The sequence below is a fragment of the Carassius carassius genome, chromosome 40, assembly GCF_963082965.1.
Source record: "Carassius carassius chromosome 40, fCarCar2.1, whole genome shotgun sequence".
NCBI classification, from domain to species: Eukaryota; Metazoa; Chordata; class Actinopteri; order Cypriniformes; family Cyprinidae; genus Carassius; species Carassius carassius.
In genome coordinates, this window is record NC_081794.1 from 16,998,458 (window position 1) to 17,012,225 (window position 13,768).

General features: G+C 36.4%; 1 protein-coding gene across 1 annotated transcript; it reads right to left on the reverse strand.

Annotated features, from left to right (window-relative positions):
* Positions 1-44: 44 nt before the first annotated feature.
* On the reverse strand, positions 45-7,739 carry LOC132122234 (DNA mismatch repair protein Msh2-like). Its single transcript, XM_059532242.1, has 16 exons — positions 7,490-7,739; positions 7,133-7,281; positions 6,773-7,060; positions 6,318-6,464; positions 6,082-6,231; positions 5,859-5,992; positions 4,791-4,990; positions 4,602-4,711; positions 4,360-4,483; positions 4,129-4,279; positions 3,944-4,041; positions 2,045-2,290; positions 1,744-1,948; positions 796-1,043; positions 538-707; positions 45-444 (listed from the first exon to the last, which is right to left on the reverse strand). Exons 1-16 carry the CDS (start codon positions 7,695-7,697, stop codon positions 277-279), a joined length of 2,796 nt encoding a protein of 931 aa, XP_059388225.1. The 5' UTR covers positions 7,698-7,739; the 3' UTR covers positions 45-276.
* Positions 7,740-13,768: the final 6,029 nt, after the last annotated feature.

Genomic DNA, 13,768 nt, shown 5'->3' on the forward strand with positions numbered 1-13,768 from the left:
CAAAAATTGCTGTTGTGATTTTAACTGACAATAAACACACAAAATATTTTTAGAAAGATTTTACTCTGAGAATTTATGACAGAAAGCTTAAGAATGTGGCAACACTTTGCAAAATAACCTGAGAATAACAACTGAAAAGAAAGGGATGGGGCTAAAATGGAACATATTTCTAATCTACTATAGATTATATCCATTTCCATTATACAAAAAAATGCTTATAGAAATTATTGGACGTTTATCCACTAAGCCAATGCTAAGCCCTCAGGCTTAAGTCAGTTAGACTTTGGCAGAACGTGTCACTATCTCATTGACGAAGCTATTGTTTTGTCCAATGACCTCTGCCTTGAGCTTGCGCAGCTCCTCTTTGATAGCCTCATCAGACATGCCTTCAACAGGCATTGATTTAACCTTAGCCAGGAAAGCCTCGATGATCCTCTCCCCCTCCTATAGGCAAGATTACAGCCAATCAGTTTATCAAATGTAAAAATTGAATACATTGAGCAGCAGAGTAGACAAACATTTATTTTTCAATCTCACATGTTTCTCCAGGCAGCGTTTCTTGGCTTCAGGTCCAGCTTCCTCCCCAGCACTGGAGATATCTTGGAACTCCTCAAGCTCCAAAGCTTTCTCCCGTGCATTAGCAATCACATGCTTGGGGAAGTTAGCAAGCTCTGCCACATGAATCCCAAAGCTCTGGTCACAAACGCCTAAGTCAAATAAATCACAAACATCATACACCACTAAACACAAAGGAAATACACAAAGTTTTTAGAAAAAGTTTCAAGAGTCACGTACCCTTTTTCACCTTGTAGAGCATTGTTAGAGTGCTGTCTGTGGTCAGGGCAGTGACGTGGAGGTTACGGACAGTGGGAACCTGCTGTGCAAGTGCAGTCAGTTCATGGAAGTGAGTGGCAAATAGGCAGAAGGACTTGAGACGGGTAGCAATGTATTCTGAGATTGCCCAGGCCAGACCAAAGCCATCGTATGTGGATGTGCCTCTGCCCAATTCATCAATAATGATAAGAGAATCCTCTGTGGCTGATCTAGAGTGTCAAAACATGACATGTATTCATTACTAAAAAGTCGCACAATATGGACATATTGTAAATGTATCAAAAGCATGTGTATTATAGAATATTCCTGGTATAATATAAGTTCATATGGCCACGCAATACTGATTACTACAAAAATAATTTAGATTCGTACTTCACATTACCCTTGTTAAAACATGTTTATTATTTGAGCGGTAAAATGGTTTTAATTTCTTTTAAGAGTTTATGGCATTATGTTGTTACAGTGACAAAGATATACTAAATCACTAGAACAGGCTAGAACATATTTTAGCTAGAATACAAAAACAGTATTTTAATTTTTAATTTTTTAATTTAATTTTGGCCCTTCAACCCTCAAATGAAAACTTTGTAATTTACTCATCCTCATGCTGGATCTGCATTGATTTATTTCTAGAAAATATCGTCTTAAACTATCCACTAAATAATTTTAGCAACCAAGGGGTTCTGGTTCCCATTGACTTCGACTGTGTTTTTTGTCCATTCAGTGGAAGTCAATGGGAACCAGAACTATTTGGTTACGAACATTCAACAAGTCAGTCATACAAGTTTAGAACAATGTGAGAGTGAGTAAATGATGACAGAACTTTGAGTGGACTCTCTTTAACTTGTACTGAACCCAGAATGTTCCTTAAAAAATGATGTACAAAACGTGTCAAATTTGAGTTCGGACCGAAGAATAGCAGCCGTCTCTAGCATCTCAGCCATAAAGGTGGACACTCCTTTGATCTGGCTGTCCCCTGCGCCCACTCGAGCGAGCACGCAGTCCACCACACTCAACTCTGCCTCATCACATGGTACAAAACAGCCAATCTGTGCCATCAACACGATCACACCCACTTGACGAATGTAAGTAGATTTACCACCCATATTTGGACCTAAAAATATAGGAGAAGAAAATGCTTATTATAGATTAATGCATTTATGTACATGGAACTGCTATTTCACAATCCTCCTATCAAATAAGAGCTTACCTGTGATAATATGAAACATCTCCTCGCCCCTTCTGAAGGTGACATCATTGGGAATGAAAGCCACATCATCTTGGGCTTCAACACAGGGGTGTCTTGCCGCCTTTACAATAAGACTCCCTGACCCTTTCTCTAGTATTTTAGGCCTTACGTAAGGCACTGGAGCAGCATGGGACACCACAGCAAAACTCACTACTGCATCAAGCTGAGCGATCACCTCGTTCAGAGTCTGTACTGGATCCACATAGCCTATGGTACAAACACAGGCTTATTAAACTATTATTTCGTAATGTATGCCAACAACATGATTAAAGGGGTGGTTGACTTTTTTCTAGGCTTGATTGTGTTTATGGGGTGCAGTCATGTGTTTATGCTTCGTTTTGAAAAAACATTTAACATAATTTACCTTTATTCAACAAAACTCTGTACTTTCTCATTTGAACACTTCCGATTAGTTCCTGTTTTTATGAAGCTCCTCCCCCCAGTAATACGCGATTGTTTAGCTGGTCCAGCGTGTTGTAATTGGCTGAACCGCCAGTGCTCATCTGTAAGTCCCGCCCCTCACCTCAGCAGCATGTGTTCTTGTTGTAAACATTGGCATCGTCTATATTGCTTATCAATTTGAGCCCAATTGAGATGTAGAGGGTATTAGTGAAGATTATCACGCAGAACCTGTGTAAGCACAGCTCTTAATTGTATGTTTTTTGTTTGTTGCCGTCTCATATTTTTAGATACACTGCTATTTGTAAATGAAACTGCCTTGGTTAGCTTTTAATATACGGTTTTATCCTGATTAAAGCTGTAATACAGTAAGGCAACTGCAACTGCATCTATATATAAAGCATCTCATAGCTATGTGAAAATGAGTGTATTCACTGAGCTGATGATCTGAATGAGAGAGAGAGAGAGAGAGAGAGAGGAGCACAGCGTTTGCAAAGCAGGGCGACACATGGAACAGAATTAAGAATCGCTGCTTTAGAACATATGATTTAGAAACGTGAATCCATTAGAATCGTTAGAAGACAGAATCGTTATTCATATATGCACAGGTTTTTACATGCACCCCTAGTTTTCTCTTCTCTAAAGCAGGACAAAAGGGCCTCGCCCTCTTTGTTGCATGTTCCTGGGGGCGGGGTTTATCTGGGTTTGTGACATAATGAACCCGGGAAATAACTTGCTGTAGGCCCATACAAACCGTTTTTGTAGACATTAAACTGACAGAATTTTAAAGGACGATATCTCCGCTTGCATTGAACTTTCAGTGCAGCAAATTTGGAGATTGTTTATGCTCAAATAGCAACATTACACACTGACTAATGTTAAAAAAGTGAAATCGCAATCAACCACCTCTTTAAATGAAAACAGCTTAAAGTTAGTAACCAAAATGGCTAACATGTTCAATAAACATTAGGCTCTATAAACATTTGTGGATTAATGTTGATTACTACAAGAAATTATTTTAAACTTTTAAATTTTTTTTATTTTTATTATATTATTTAAAATCCCATGCTACGTGTACTGTGTTAACCTAACTGAGACTTGTTATAGCACTTATATATCATTGCTCTTTTTGTTGTTTTTGATTGCTTCCACTGTCCTCATCTGTAAGTCGCTTTGGATAAAAGCGTCTGCTAAATGAATAAATGTAAATGTAATGTAAATGTAAACTATAAGCTGGGCCAAAGTCAGCTTGAATTAAAATGGACCATGTTTTATGGAATATCCATGTTTCATCCATCTTTTTATTGTTACAGAACAAGCTTAACCTCACTCTAAAAATAAATCCGCAAAAATAGACCACCATGTACTGTATTAATATGAGGGAAGTTTCCCATTATATTGCGTAAACACTTAATCCAGAACATTTCTTAAATACACACTGAATGAAAATGACTTACTCACCTGCAGCGATGCTGATGATCTCTTTGACAATGGCGTTTTGAGCTTCTTCATACTCTTCTCTGCTTTTAGTGTACTCTTCATTCAAAGAGCTCAGCTTACTGTAAAAAAAAAAAGGCCAACCCCATCACTCACTGAAAACTCTAACCAGTAGCATTTAAACATCCCCTTCAACAACTTTGTCTTGCCTGTTAGTGAATCGCACTCCATTCTTTTGAACATCTAAAGTAGTGAATTTCTTGTTGTTGCGAAGACTCTTCTCTTCTTTGCATGTGACTCGGAAAAAGTACCCAATCTGTGCGTTGGACTCAAGCTTCACAGTCTTAGCTGCTTCCAGACCTAAAGCAAAACAAACACGATTGGATTTCATACTAGTTTAACATAAATATGCGTACTATTTCCACATTATGTTCACCTACCAAGTTCACGAGCCGCACTGTTTAAGGCCGCCTGCATTGCTTTCTCCAAGCGATCCATGTTCTCCCTGAGCTCACTCAAGGTGGGATCAAATGAAGGTTTCACCAGGAACTCATGATGTTCAACCTGGACAACAAAAACAAGAGGCGCATACATTTTAGGAATTCCAGATTTTAGCCAGAGCAACCTACCAACTAAACTTAAAGTTTGATTGAAGCACAGAGTGTAGATGGCAACAGCAAACCTGGTTCATGTCCAGTGTGGTCTCAATCATCTCCTGATATTTGGAGAAGTCAGAGACAAGGTCATTGAGGGGAGAGATGAATGCTGCGTGCAGGAGAACCTGATGTTTCCCTAAACAAAATTACAGCGGTCACTCAGTGAAAACTGCTCAAATGCAAAAAAGAAGGTTAACAGGCAACATTTTGCTCACCACTGTATCTCTCCAAGGCCAGCACCAGACTGGGCAGTTGCCCCACAGCCTGATAGACTCGGTAACAGTCTTGTAAATTGGAACTCTGACGCTGGAACTTCTTTGCCATTCGGTTCAGGTCTGGAAAACGGCGGAGAAGATCCTCTTGACAACTCTTTCTCAGCTCAGAGTCTTCCACAAAAGTCTCCACAAGATCTAGTCTGCACATCATGCCCACAAATGTGTAATAAAGTCAGAGGCAAAAATAAACCCTCTATAATGTTAAAAATATGCTACATCCATCCACAAGATACTTAAACAAGATCAAGACAAAAGAGCTGCTAATGATGGTCAACTGATCAAATCATAGCTTTCTAATTAATTTTAGTATTTAGTACTTTTCTTCAGCAAGGGTGCATTAAACTGATCAACTGTCACAGTAACAATGTTTTTATTTTATGTAAAAGCTGTTCTTTTGATCTTTGTTTAAAGAATCTTGAAAAAAAAAAACACTAGTTTCCACAACTGTTTTAAAACATATTTCTTGAGGACTAAATCAGCATATTAGAAAGATTTTTGAAGGATCATTGTGTGACTGACTGGAGTAATGGCTGCTGAAAATTCATTGAAATAAATTTCATTTAATATATTCAAATATGAATATTCTGTAAAGTTCTGATATTATAAATGCAGCCTTGGTGACCATAAGAGGCTTTTCAAAAATTCTACCATCCCTAAACTTTTAGGTCGGAGTATAAAAAATTATAGTCTTGTTGTATGTCGTTTTGTATGAAGTTCAATTCCATTTAAATAAAAAGAAAAATTATATAAAGATATAGAATACTTCTTAGCTTTGTTATATATATATATATATATATATACATACACACACACACACACACACACACACACACACACACACACACACACACACACACACACAAACTAACTAAAATCAGCATTAGGGAAAAACTAAATCTTAAGCGACTTAAACATCCTATACCATTCAATAAATATGTATCAGAGTGAATCAAAGAATGACATCTAGATTAAAAGAAATATGTAATAAAAATAAAATAAAAAATTCACCTTTCTTCTATCTTGTTTTTGTCAATGAGAGGCTGTTTGATCCACTGGTTGACCAACCGCTGTCCTTGAGGAGTACGACATTTGTTTAAAAGGCCTGCCAGAGAATGAGTGCCTGTAGCATCATCAGAAGACCCCTGAGAAATCAGAAGTGGTACATATCAGAACTCACAATAACCCTCCACTGAACAAAATGCATATTTCTTGTTTTTGAATGACCCCTGACCTGGAAGAGATTCAGAGCCTGCACAGCAGCATTATCCAGACGCATGTACTGGTTGAGGTCAAAGGTGGTTATCTTGAAGGAACCAAAATTGGCCTCATCTGAGAGAAGCTCCAGGTATTTGATGACAGCTTGTAAGCAAGACACTGCAATCTGGAAAAACGCAATAACCTGAGTTATTCTCCTGGGCAAGGACCTGGAAGAATTACACGTCTAAATTGTGCTGCAGAGCCCCAAACCTGTTTCTCAATCTCTGGAAGTGCAGCACTGGACACAGTCTCTCCCTTCCGGGCCTTCAGGAGCCGATTCAGATCCTGCACAATGTCTTTAGTTGTGAACTCTGATTTCTTCCTGTCTGTGAGCAGAATGCCACCACGTTGCACCACCTAAAATATGAACAGCAACCAGCATGTAAGAAATAATAATTATGATTAAGGTTATACAATCTTGTTCTAGGGATGCACCAATATTAAAATATATGATAAACTGGTATGATAAACAGATAAATTATTATTATTTATTTATTTTTCTCTTCTTTACTTTTCCATTTTGTTTGATAACCAATAAATGTTTTATATTAAAATATATATATATATTTTAAAAAAAAAAATCTAAATCAATCATTATTATCCAATATATTGTGCATCTCCATCTTGTTTCATAACACACAATCTGGCATCTATAAGCAAGTCACCTGTTTGAGTTTCCCAAGGTCTCCACCTGCATCTCCTCCAGGGAGCACACACTCTTTGGGCCCGATCTGCACAAGAAGAGCCTCCAGATTGGAAAACTGATCATTGTCTGGGAATTCACACACACCGAGTTTCCTGAGGGTGCCGTCCACATAGCCAACACCGACGACACGCTGTCCATCGGCCCCGGTGCCAAGACGAACCCCGACAACACCGGCAGCTCCCTCCCCAGGACCTCCTCCACTGCCAAATAAAATCTCCTCAAACTGGGTCAGGTTTCCTGGAGACGCCTGGGATACAAACCACAAACATGATAAAATAATACGTGGAAAAAAATTTTTTTAGTGAAGACTGCAAGTTACCTTGTAAGATATCTGCCAGTCATGTTCTTTGCTGCTCTTACTGGCATTTTTGTAAACCTCCACCCGATACTGTCTGACCAGCAGCAGGTCCCTCACAAATGACTCAAAGTTCATCTTACTGAGGACCACACTCTCCAACCTCTTATTGCCTGTGTTTTTAAAATAAAAAGCACCTTTATTAGACTTAATTTCTGATTTAACAATACAAACATCATTTTAAAGTTGTTCACAAACTGATATTACACGGATGCATTTTAAATAAGATGTAAATATGTGCACAACAGAAAGAAACAAAGAACCAAATATCTTTAATGAACCGAGTATTTTATGAAATAATTCCATAAGTCAGCAGCCAACCTGTGCCCAGGTTTTTGATGACTCCATTCGTCTTGAAAACCTCCTTGGCTGCAAAACCCGCATCTTTTCCGTGCACCGTGTAGTAATCGTTTCGATCAAATACTCTCACGGTGGTGTCCGGTTTCTCGGGCATGGAAAAATAAAAATTCAGAAATCCATGTTCAGACGCACTGTCCATGGACAGATTTTGTTTAGGTTGCACCGCCATGCTGGAATCTCCCGCCACAGCACAGGCGCGCGATGAGGGTCAAAGGCAAACGGGGCGGAGTTAAAATGACGACTCAAATACAAAAGCGTTATTCTGTAACAAATCAGAGTGGATTGGGAAAATAAACAAGTCCTTAGTTGTTTACCCTTATCTCTTAAAAGCATTTTGAGAGCATTTTTCTTAAAATGATTTTAGAAATTTTGGGGATATTGAGAAAATTGGGATGTGTGGTAAGGATTAGTTTAAAATTAGTTTATTTAAAAAAATTTACACTATAAAATAGCCTACTTAATGTACATTTATATAATTATTAATATAATTCAATATATTACATTATTTATATTACATATACTTATACCTAACAAAGTTTATATTACAAAATGTAATGATTAATACATTGTGTAAATACCTTAAATTGCACACCCAAATGCCCACATTTTATAAATTAACTAGAATCATGTTAGTCTTAGTACAAAAAATAAGGGGGGGGGGGGGGGGGGGGGTTGATTGAAAACATATCATAAAGTAATTGAAGTTTAAGTCAAAAGTATTTTATCACAATGTTATTGATGTTATTATACGTAGTAACTATGTATAAAACATTTCTTTTCTGTGTGCCTGTGGGGAAAAATACAACAAGCTGTGAACAGATTGATGTTATTTCATAATTATGTCACCACTTTTGTGAACAGGTTTTTGGGAGTCACAGAAATTTATTATAAATTGACCAAGAATGAATGAACACATAGGCCTAAATACCTTTTATTAAAAGACATCTTTGAATAACATAATGTAATATGAAAAATCCCTTGTTCCAGGGTTTTACCGACTTGTATTTTCTCATAATATAATATAACATGACTGTCGATGTTTAACCGGCAAATTTAGCTGCCATAATCAACTGAATATGCCTGAATCACAGCTAAAACTGATTGAAAATAGTTGCTTTGTATGTGTGGGGTTAATCACAGATCAGCAAGATCACATTTAATGATGGTTATTTGTTTCATTCCATTGGACAAAATAACTATTCATTCTGTATGAAGCTGTAATTAAAGGTCTGATCATTTGAGCCCTCACTTTGAGCTTCACTCATGGGCTGGTATAAGGCTACAGCAAATTGCTGAAAAAAAGTAGTACCTTTAAGCTTGCTTCAAGTGTCTAACAGGTGAATTATCCCTTTAAGAGATATTGGGTTGGAATCCAAGCAGAAGCAGAAGTTGCAATAGCAGGTAAGTATCACTTGATGTCAGAACTGAGCTGGTGAGGCCAGAATGAAAAGCGATCCATCCCTGCAGGGATTGTACATGAAAGACTCCTTACATAACAGCCACTTCAGCCATGTGCCTCACTAATTCACTGAATGAACAGACCTGGAATTCAGCTGTGGCAAACATTTGCTCTGCATTATATCCTCCTAAGTACACTTAGGATACTGCATGTGTACATAAATTTAGGTATAGTCAAGTACTGAGTATATATGCATACATATGTACTCACATGCAACCTTGTTCCTCTGAAACGTATAAGTCACTTTCCAAACTTGAGAAAACTGGTTGAAGAACAAGCCAAGGCTGCAGAGGCATTGCTTCATCTATTTTAGCAGATATCTCCCTTCATCCATATGTGTCTGTTTTTACACATATAATTGTGTCCAATTCAAGGTTTGCCCTTAAAGAAATGATTCACTTAGAAATTAAAATTATTTCATTATGTATTCACCCTCATGTTGTTTCAGATCTGTATGACTTCTTCTGTGGAACAAAGAAGATCATTTGAGAAAGATAAATTGAGATAAATGTATTTTTGACGCAATGAAAGTCACAATGGTAACCAAAATATCTTCTTTTATGTTCCTAATAAGAAAGCAAGCTGTACAGTACATTTGCAATGACATGAGGCTGAGTACATTTTAATGTTTGCATGAACTGTCACATTAATTGTCTCTAATTTTTTGCTTTATCGTTCAATCAGAAAATCACTTCTTCTGCATTGAAAACTTAGAAGAGTAGTTCACCCAAAATAAATAAATGTGTTGAAAATTTACTCACTGGAGAAAGCAATATTAAGGATCAAGGACATTTAGCTGGAAGCAACAGTTTTAAGTTAAAAGCATCTTAATGATGAATTTGTTCATTACAAACAGAGATTTTCACTTCACAAGATGTTAACTGATGAACTGTATTAGTGTGGATACTTGTGGATTACTGTGATGTTTTTATCAGCAGTTTATACTTTCATTCTGAAGGCCTTCATTCACTGAAGAAGATCAATCGTTTGAACAAGTATGTAATGCTAAATTTCTCTAAATCAGTTCAGATGAAAAAACAAATTCATCTACTTCTTGGATGGCCTGAGGGGGAGCACATTTTCATTTTTAGGTGAACTCTTCCTTTACGTCTTTACCTAGAAACAGTTTCATCAGGTTGATAAATATAATTGTTTGGTTAGGTATGTTTACAAATCAATACTGTACAGGGACTGCTGCCACAAAGTATACTTGCCAAATGATGTATGTAAACAACCTGTGTCTGTGTCAGTCCTATTAATGTTAGAGGTATTGTTCTCTGATGAATCCCATATGGGCCGAGTGAGAGAGTGCTGGTTCTCTGCAGTGGCCTTTGGTGACGGGATGGCCTGCTTTAATGGGGGTGGCACCCTGCTGCAGTGCTCTGGACTGTGGCCAGATGCAATGGTCTGACCGTTACTGCTGTGACAGGGCAGAACTGTCTGGGAGCACTGCAGAGGATTAAATCATCAGGACTTAGACCGACAGATTTTAAAGTACCCTCTGTTGAATTGAGATATCTGTCATCATTTCTAGTTCAAATGATGGAAATTTGTACATAATATCAAACTTTTTAAATGCACAAATAATACAAGCACTGTAACACTTTATGTACTTAAGTATATGTTGCGTGCGTTGATTCTAATTATAATGTCCATCGTTTAAAAAAAAAAAAAAGAAAAAAAAAATATATATATATATATATATGCCGAAATAGTGGTGTAATAAGCTGAAAAGAACAATAGAGAGAGAGATAAGACAGATATAGGTAGATAGAACCGTTTAACATTTATCAGTCTAAACAATTTAACATTCTCATTGCAAGACTATAATAAAACTGAAAAATGTAAAACAGAAAAATAATAGTTTTTTTTCTCTCTCTCTCTGTAAATAAGCAACTGGTGTCAATAACAGTGAATCATCAAGACAAGTAAATGGCGCAGGAGCAATAAAATAATTTCTGGAAGAACACAAGACAAAGACCAGCCAAAACGAGCTATCAGTTGTTATTTTATTCGGTCATATGTCGGTAATTGCCCTTGTCAGCACAATGGATGTGCATATTAGTCTTATCATTGTTATCTGCTAAATGGCATCTCAGTAACTTGGCCATCAACGAGTACTGAACACAGTGTCTGTGTGTGAGAACAGCCAAGTCTTGCATATCAGATGTCTAAAACTGGGCTGTCTGGAATAAGAGAGAGAGGGGGGAGGGGGGTCTAAAAGGTTAAATATAAAGTGGAATTAATCTTTAAGATGTATATTATTGCATGCGTATTTTGCAATCACTTTAATGAACAGATACAAATAGCCTCTCTAATAATGAACAGTACAATACATTTACAGTTTGTTCTCTATACAAAAAGCTCCTTTTTTTAAAGTGTGTTAATCATCTGGAGCGTTCGGTGATGTCAAATAGGCCTCACTAAATACATGGTTAAATATTAATGCTGTACTGTATGTGAAACTCAAGCTTCTGCTGTACTTGAATTACAGGTAGCAATTTACAATGTCTGAGACACACAACAGCGCTGATCAAGAAAGTTCGGGGTCAATATATTATATAAATATTCATCGCACATTAATTAGCTTTATCATTTTTTGTATAATTTTTCCTTTGTCAAGCCATGTTCTAAGGTCGCTGCTTTTTTACCATTAGGTTAAGTGACTCGAAAGGTTTTACAGTAATCCTTTTGCAAAATCAGTTATGCTGCACTTTAACCTGCCATGTTTGAGCATTTTATTTGCAGCAATTAAAGCTATCTTTGAGGTTTATTATAACTGTGGTGCTCTACTGCATATCTGCAAAGGGCAATAAAGAGGGATGTGACATAATTTATATCCACCGTAGACAGAAAATCTGTGCTTTTAAATTTAATCCTATTCAGTGCTTCAGTCATGAATTCTTTGAATCTTATTATTGAATGTATTGTTTTGTTTACACATATGCATTCAGGCAGCTTATAATATCGCCTCCTTCATAGATATATTACATCAACATTAAGAACAATGTGTACTTAAAAAGAATCCATTATCTAAATATAATAGCCGAATCTCTCTGAACACTGAGCATCAAAAAAAAAACATTCATAATTAAGCTTTTTTTATATCACTGATCTCTCTTAAAGCTCCTGATGTTAATAAAAAGTGCTCTTTTTCTGTCCATTTAATTCTGATTTATTTATTCTTCTTATATCTGACAGAGGTGGTAGATTATGTGAATATAAATCCCCTTTTTAAATCGGCTTTACTGCCAAAGATGCAGAGCTTGTCTGTTATGAGTCAAGATTCAAGCCTGTGAATTCCAGAGTGGTTAAAATATGAATTGAATTTTCCAGAATTTATTTTGAAACATCCTCCATGCATTCCTGACAGGCAGCTGATGTCAGTTTTGGTATAAATTATGACCATAATTATATATTTTTTTCACAATTTTGTGAAGTTTGACTAATAATGATGACTGCTGCCTACTATTCAACTACACGGTTTTTGGCGGTCATTCAAAAAAGAGAGAGGGAAACAGATGGACTCTCAGAAAGGGAAAGACAATCTCAGTCACGCTCTTTTTCCTTTATGTACAGCTTCGTCAACACTACCACACACACACAGGCACACGTGTGTACAGCCACACACGGGTCTATGTTGGGAAACTGGATCCTGGTGTTGCAATGTCTGCCAGTGTTCTGTACAAAGCCTCAATGTGCATTAAGAATGAATAGGTCTTCAGTTTCATGGCCCTCACTCTGAGTAAACACCTGAGTGGTCAGGGGCTCTTTATACCAGTGATTATCAACCATCTGTGTCTCACATGGCTTTTTATGTCCACAATTACCCATTCACAGACACTGGCATCTTATTACCAAAGTTCTTGGCATAGTCAAGGGCAATACATGGATATATGGTTAGCTGGACTCATTTTACTAGATTCAAATCCACAGTATGAATTAAGTTGAACATAATAATGATAATTTTTCAGTGCCACATTTATAGTGCCATATTAATTTATCTATACTATAATATTTGTCATCATGGTATTTAATGACCCTACAATGTTGTCCAAACCATATCACATTCACATTGCAAGGCCACAATAAAAATGTAAAACAATATTAAAAATTAAATGTGATGTTTTAGTTCCTTTTTTTTCTCTATAGCAACATACACACACACACACACACACACACATTGTATCATTATAGTATTTATTTGCTTTTATTTTTATATTTTTAGTTTTCATTTTACATTTAGTTTAAGCTTAACTCATTTTGTTATGTGCTTTTGTCATTTGTGTTATTCTTTTCAGCTTTTAGCTTTAATTTATGCTGATTTAAGTTTTAGTTTAAATCATTTTAATACTTAGACTTACTGTATTTTAGTTAGTTGCCAAGGCAGCATGTTTTTTTTTTTACATAAAAATTTGTATTAGATTACCATTTTTTATTAGAACTTAAACATAAAGTGAATCTTTTTTTCAATTTTATTTTAGCTTTCAGTTAACAAAAATAATGGTTAACTGATATATATATTTGATCCTATATTACCTCCCAAGAAAAGTATTGCACACATAATCTGGCCATTTAAATAATAGCATTGCATGAAAAAATAAAAATAAAAAAAATGAAAAAGTGTTTTTTTTATGTTGTGTGGAGGCCTATAAAAACATATTAAAATCTTACAGGAATTACATTGTTTAAGGATACCAGACACCGCTCTATGTATCCAGACAGTGTGGAAACTTTTTGGTAACCTGAAAGAGGCATTAAGCACACGTTGCATGTGTTGT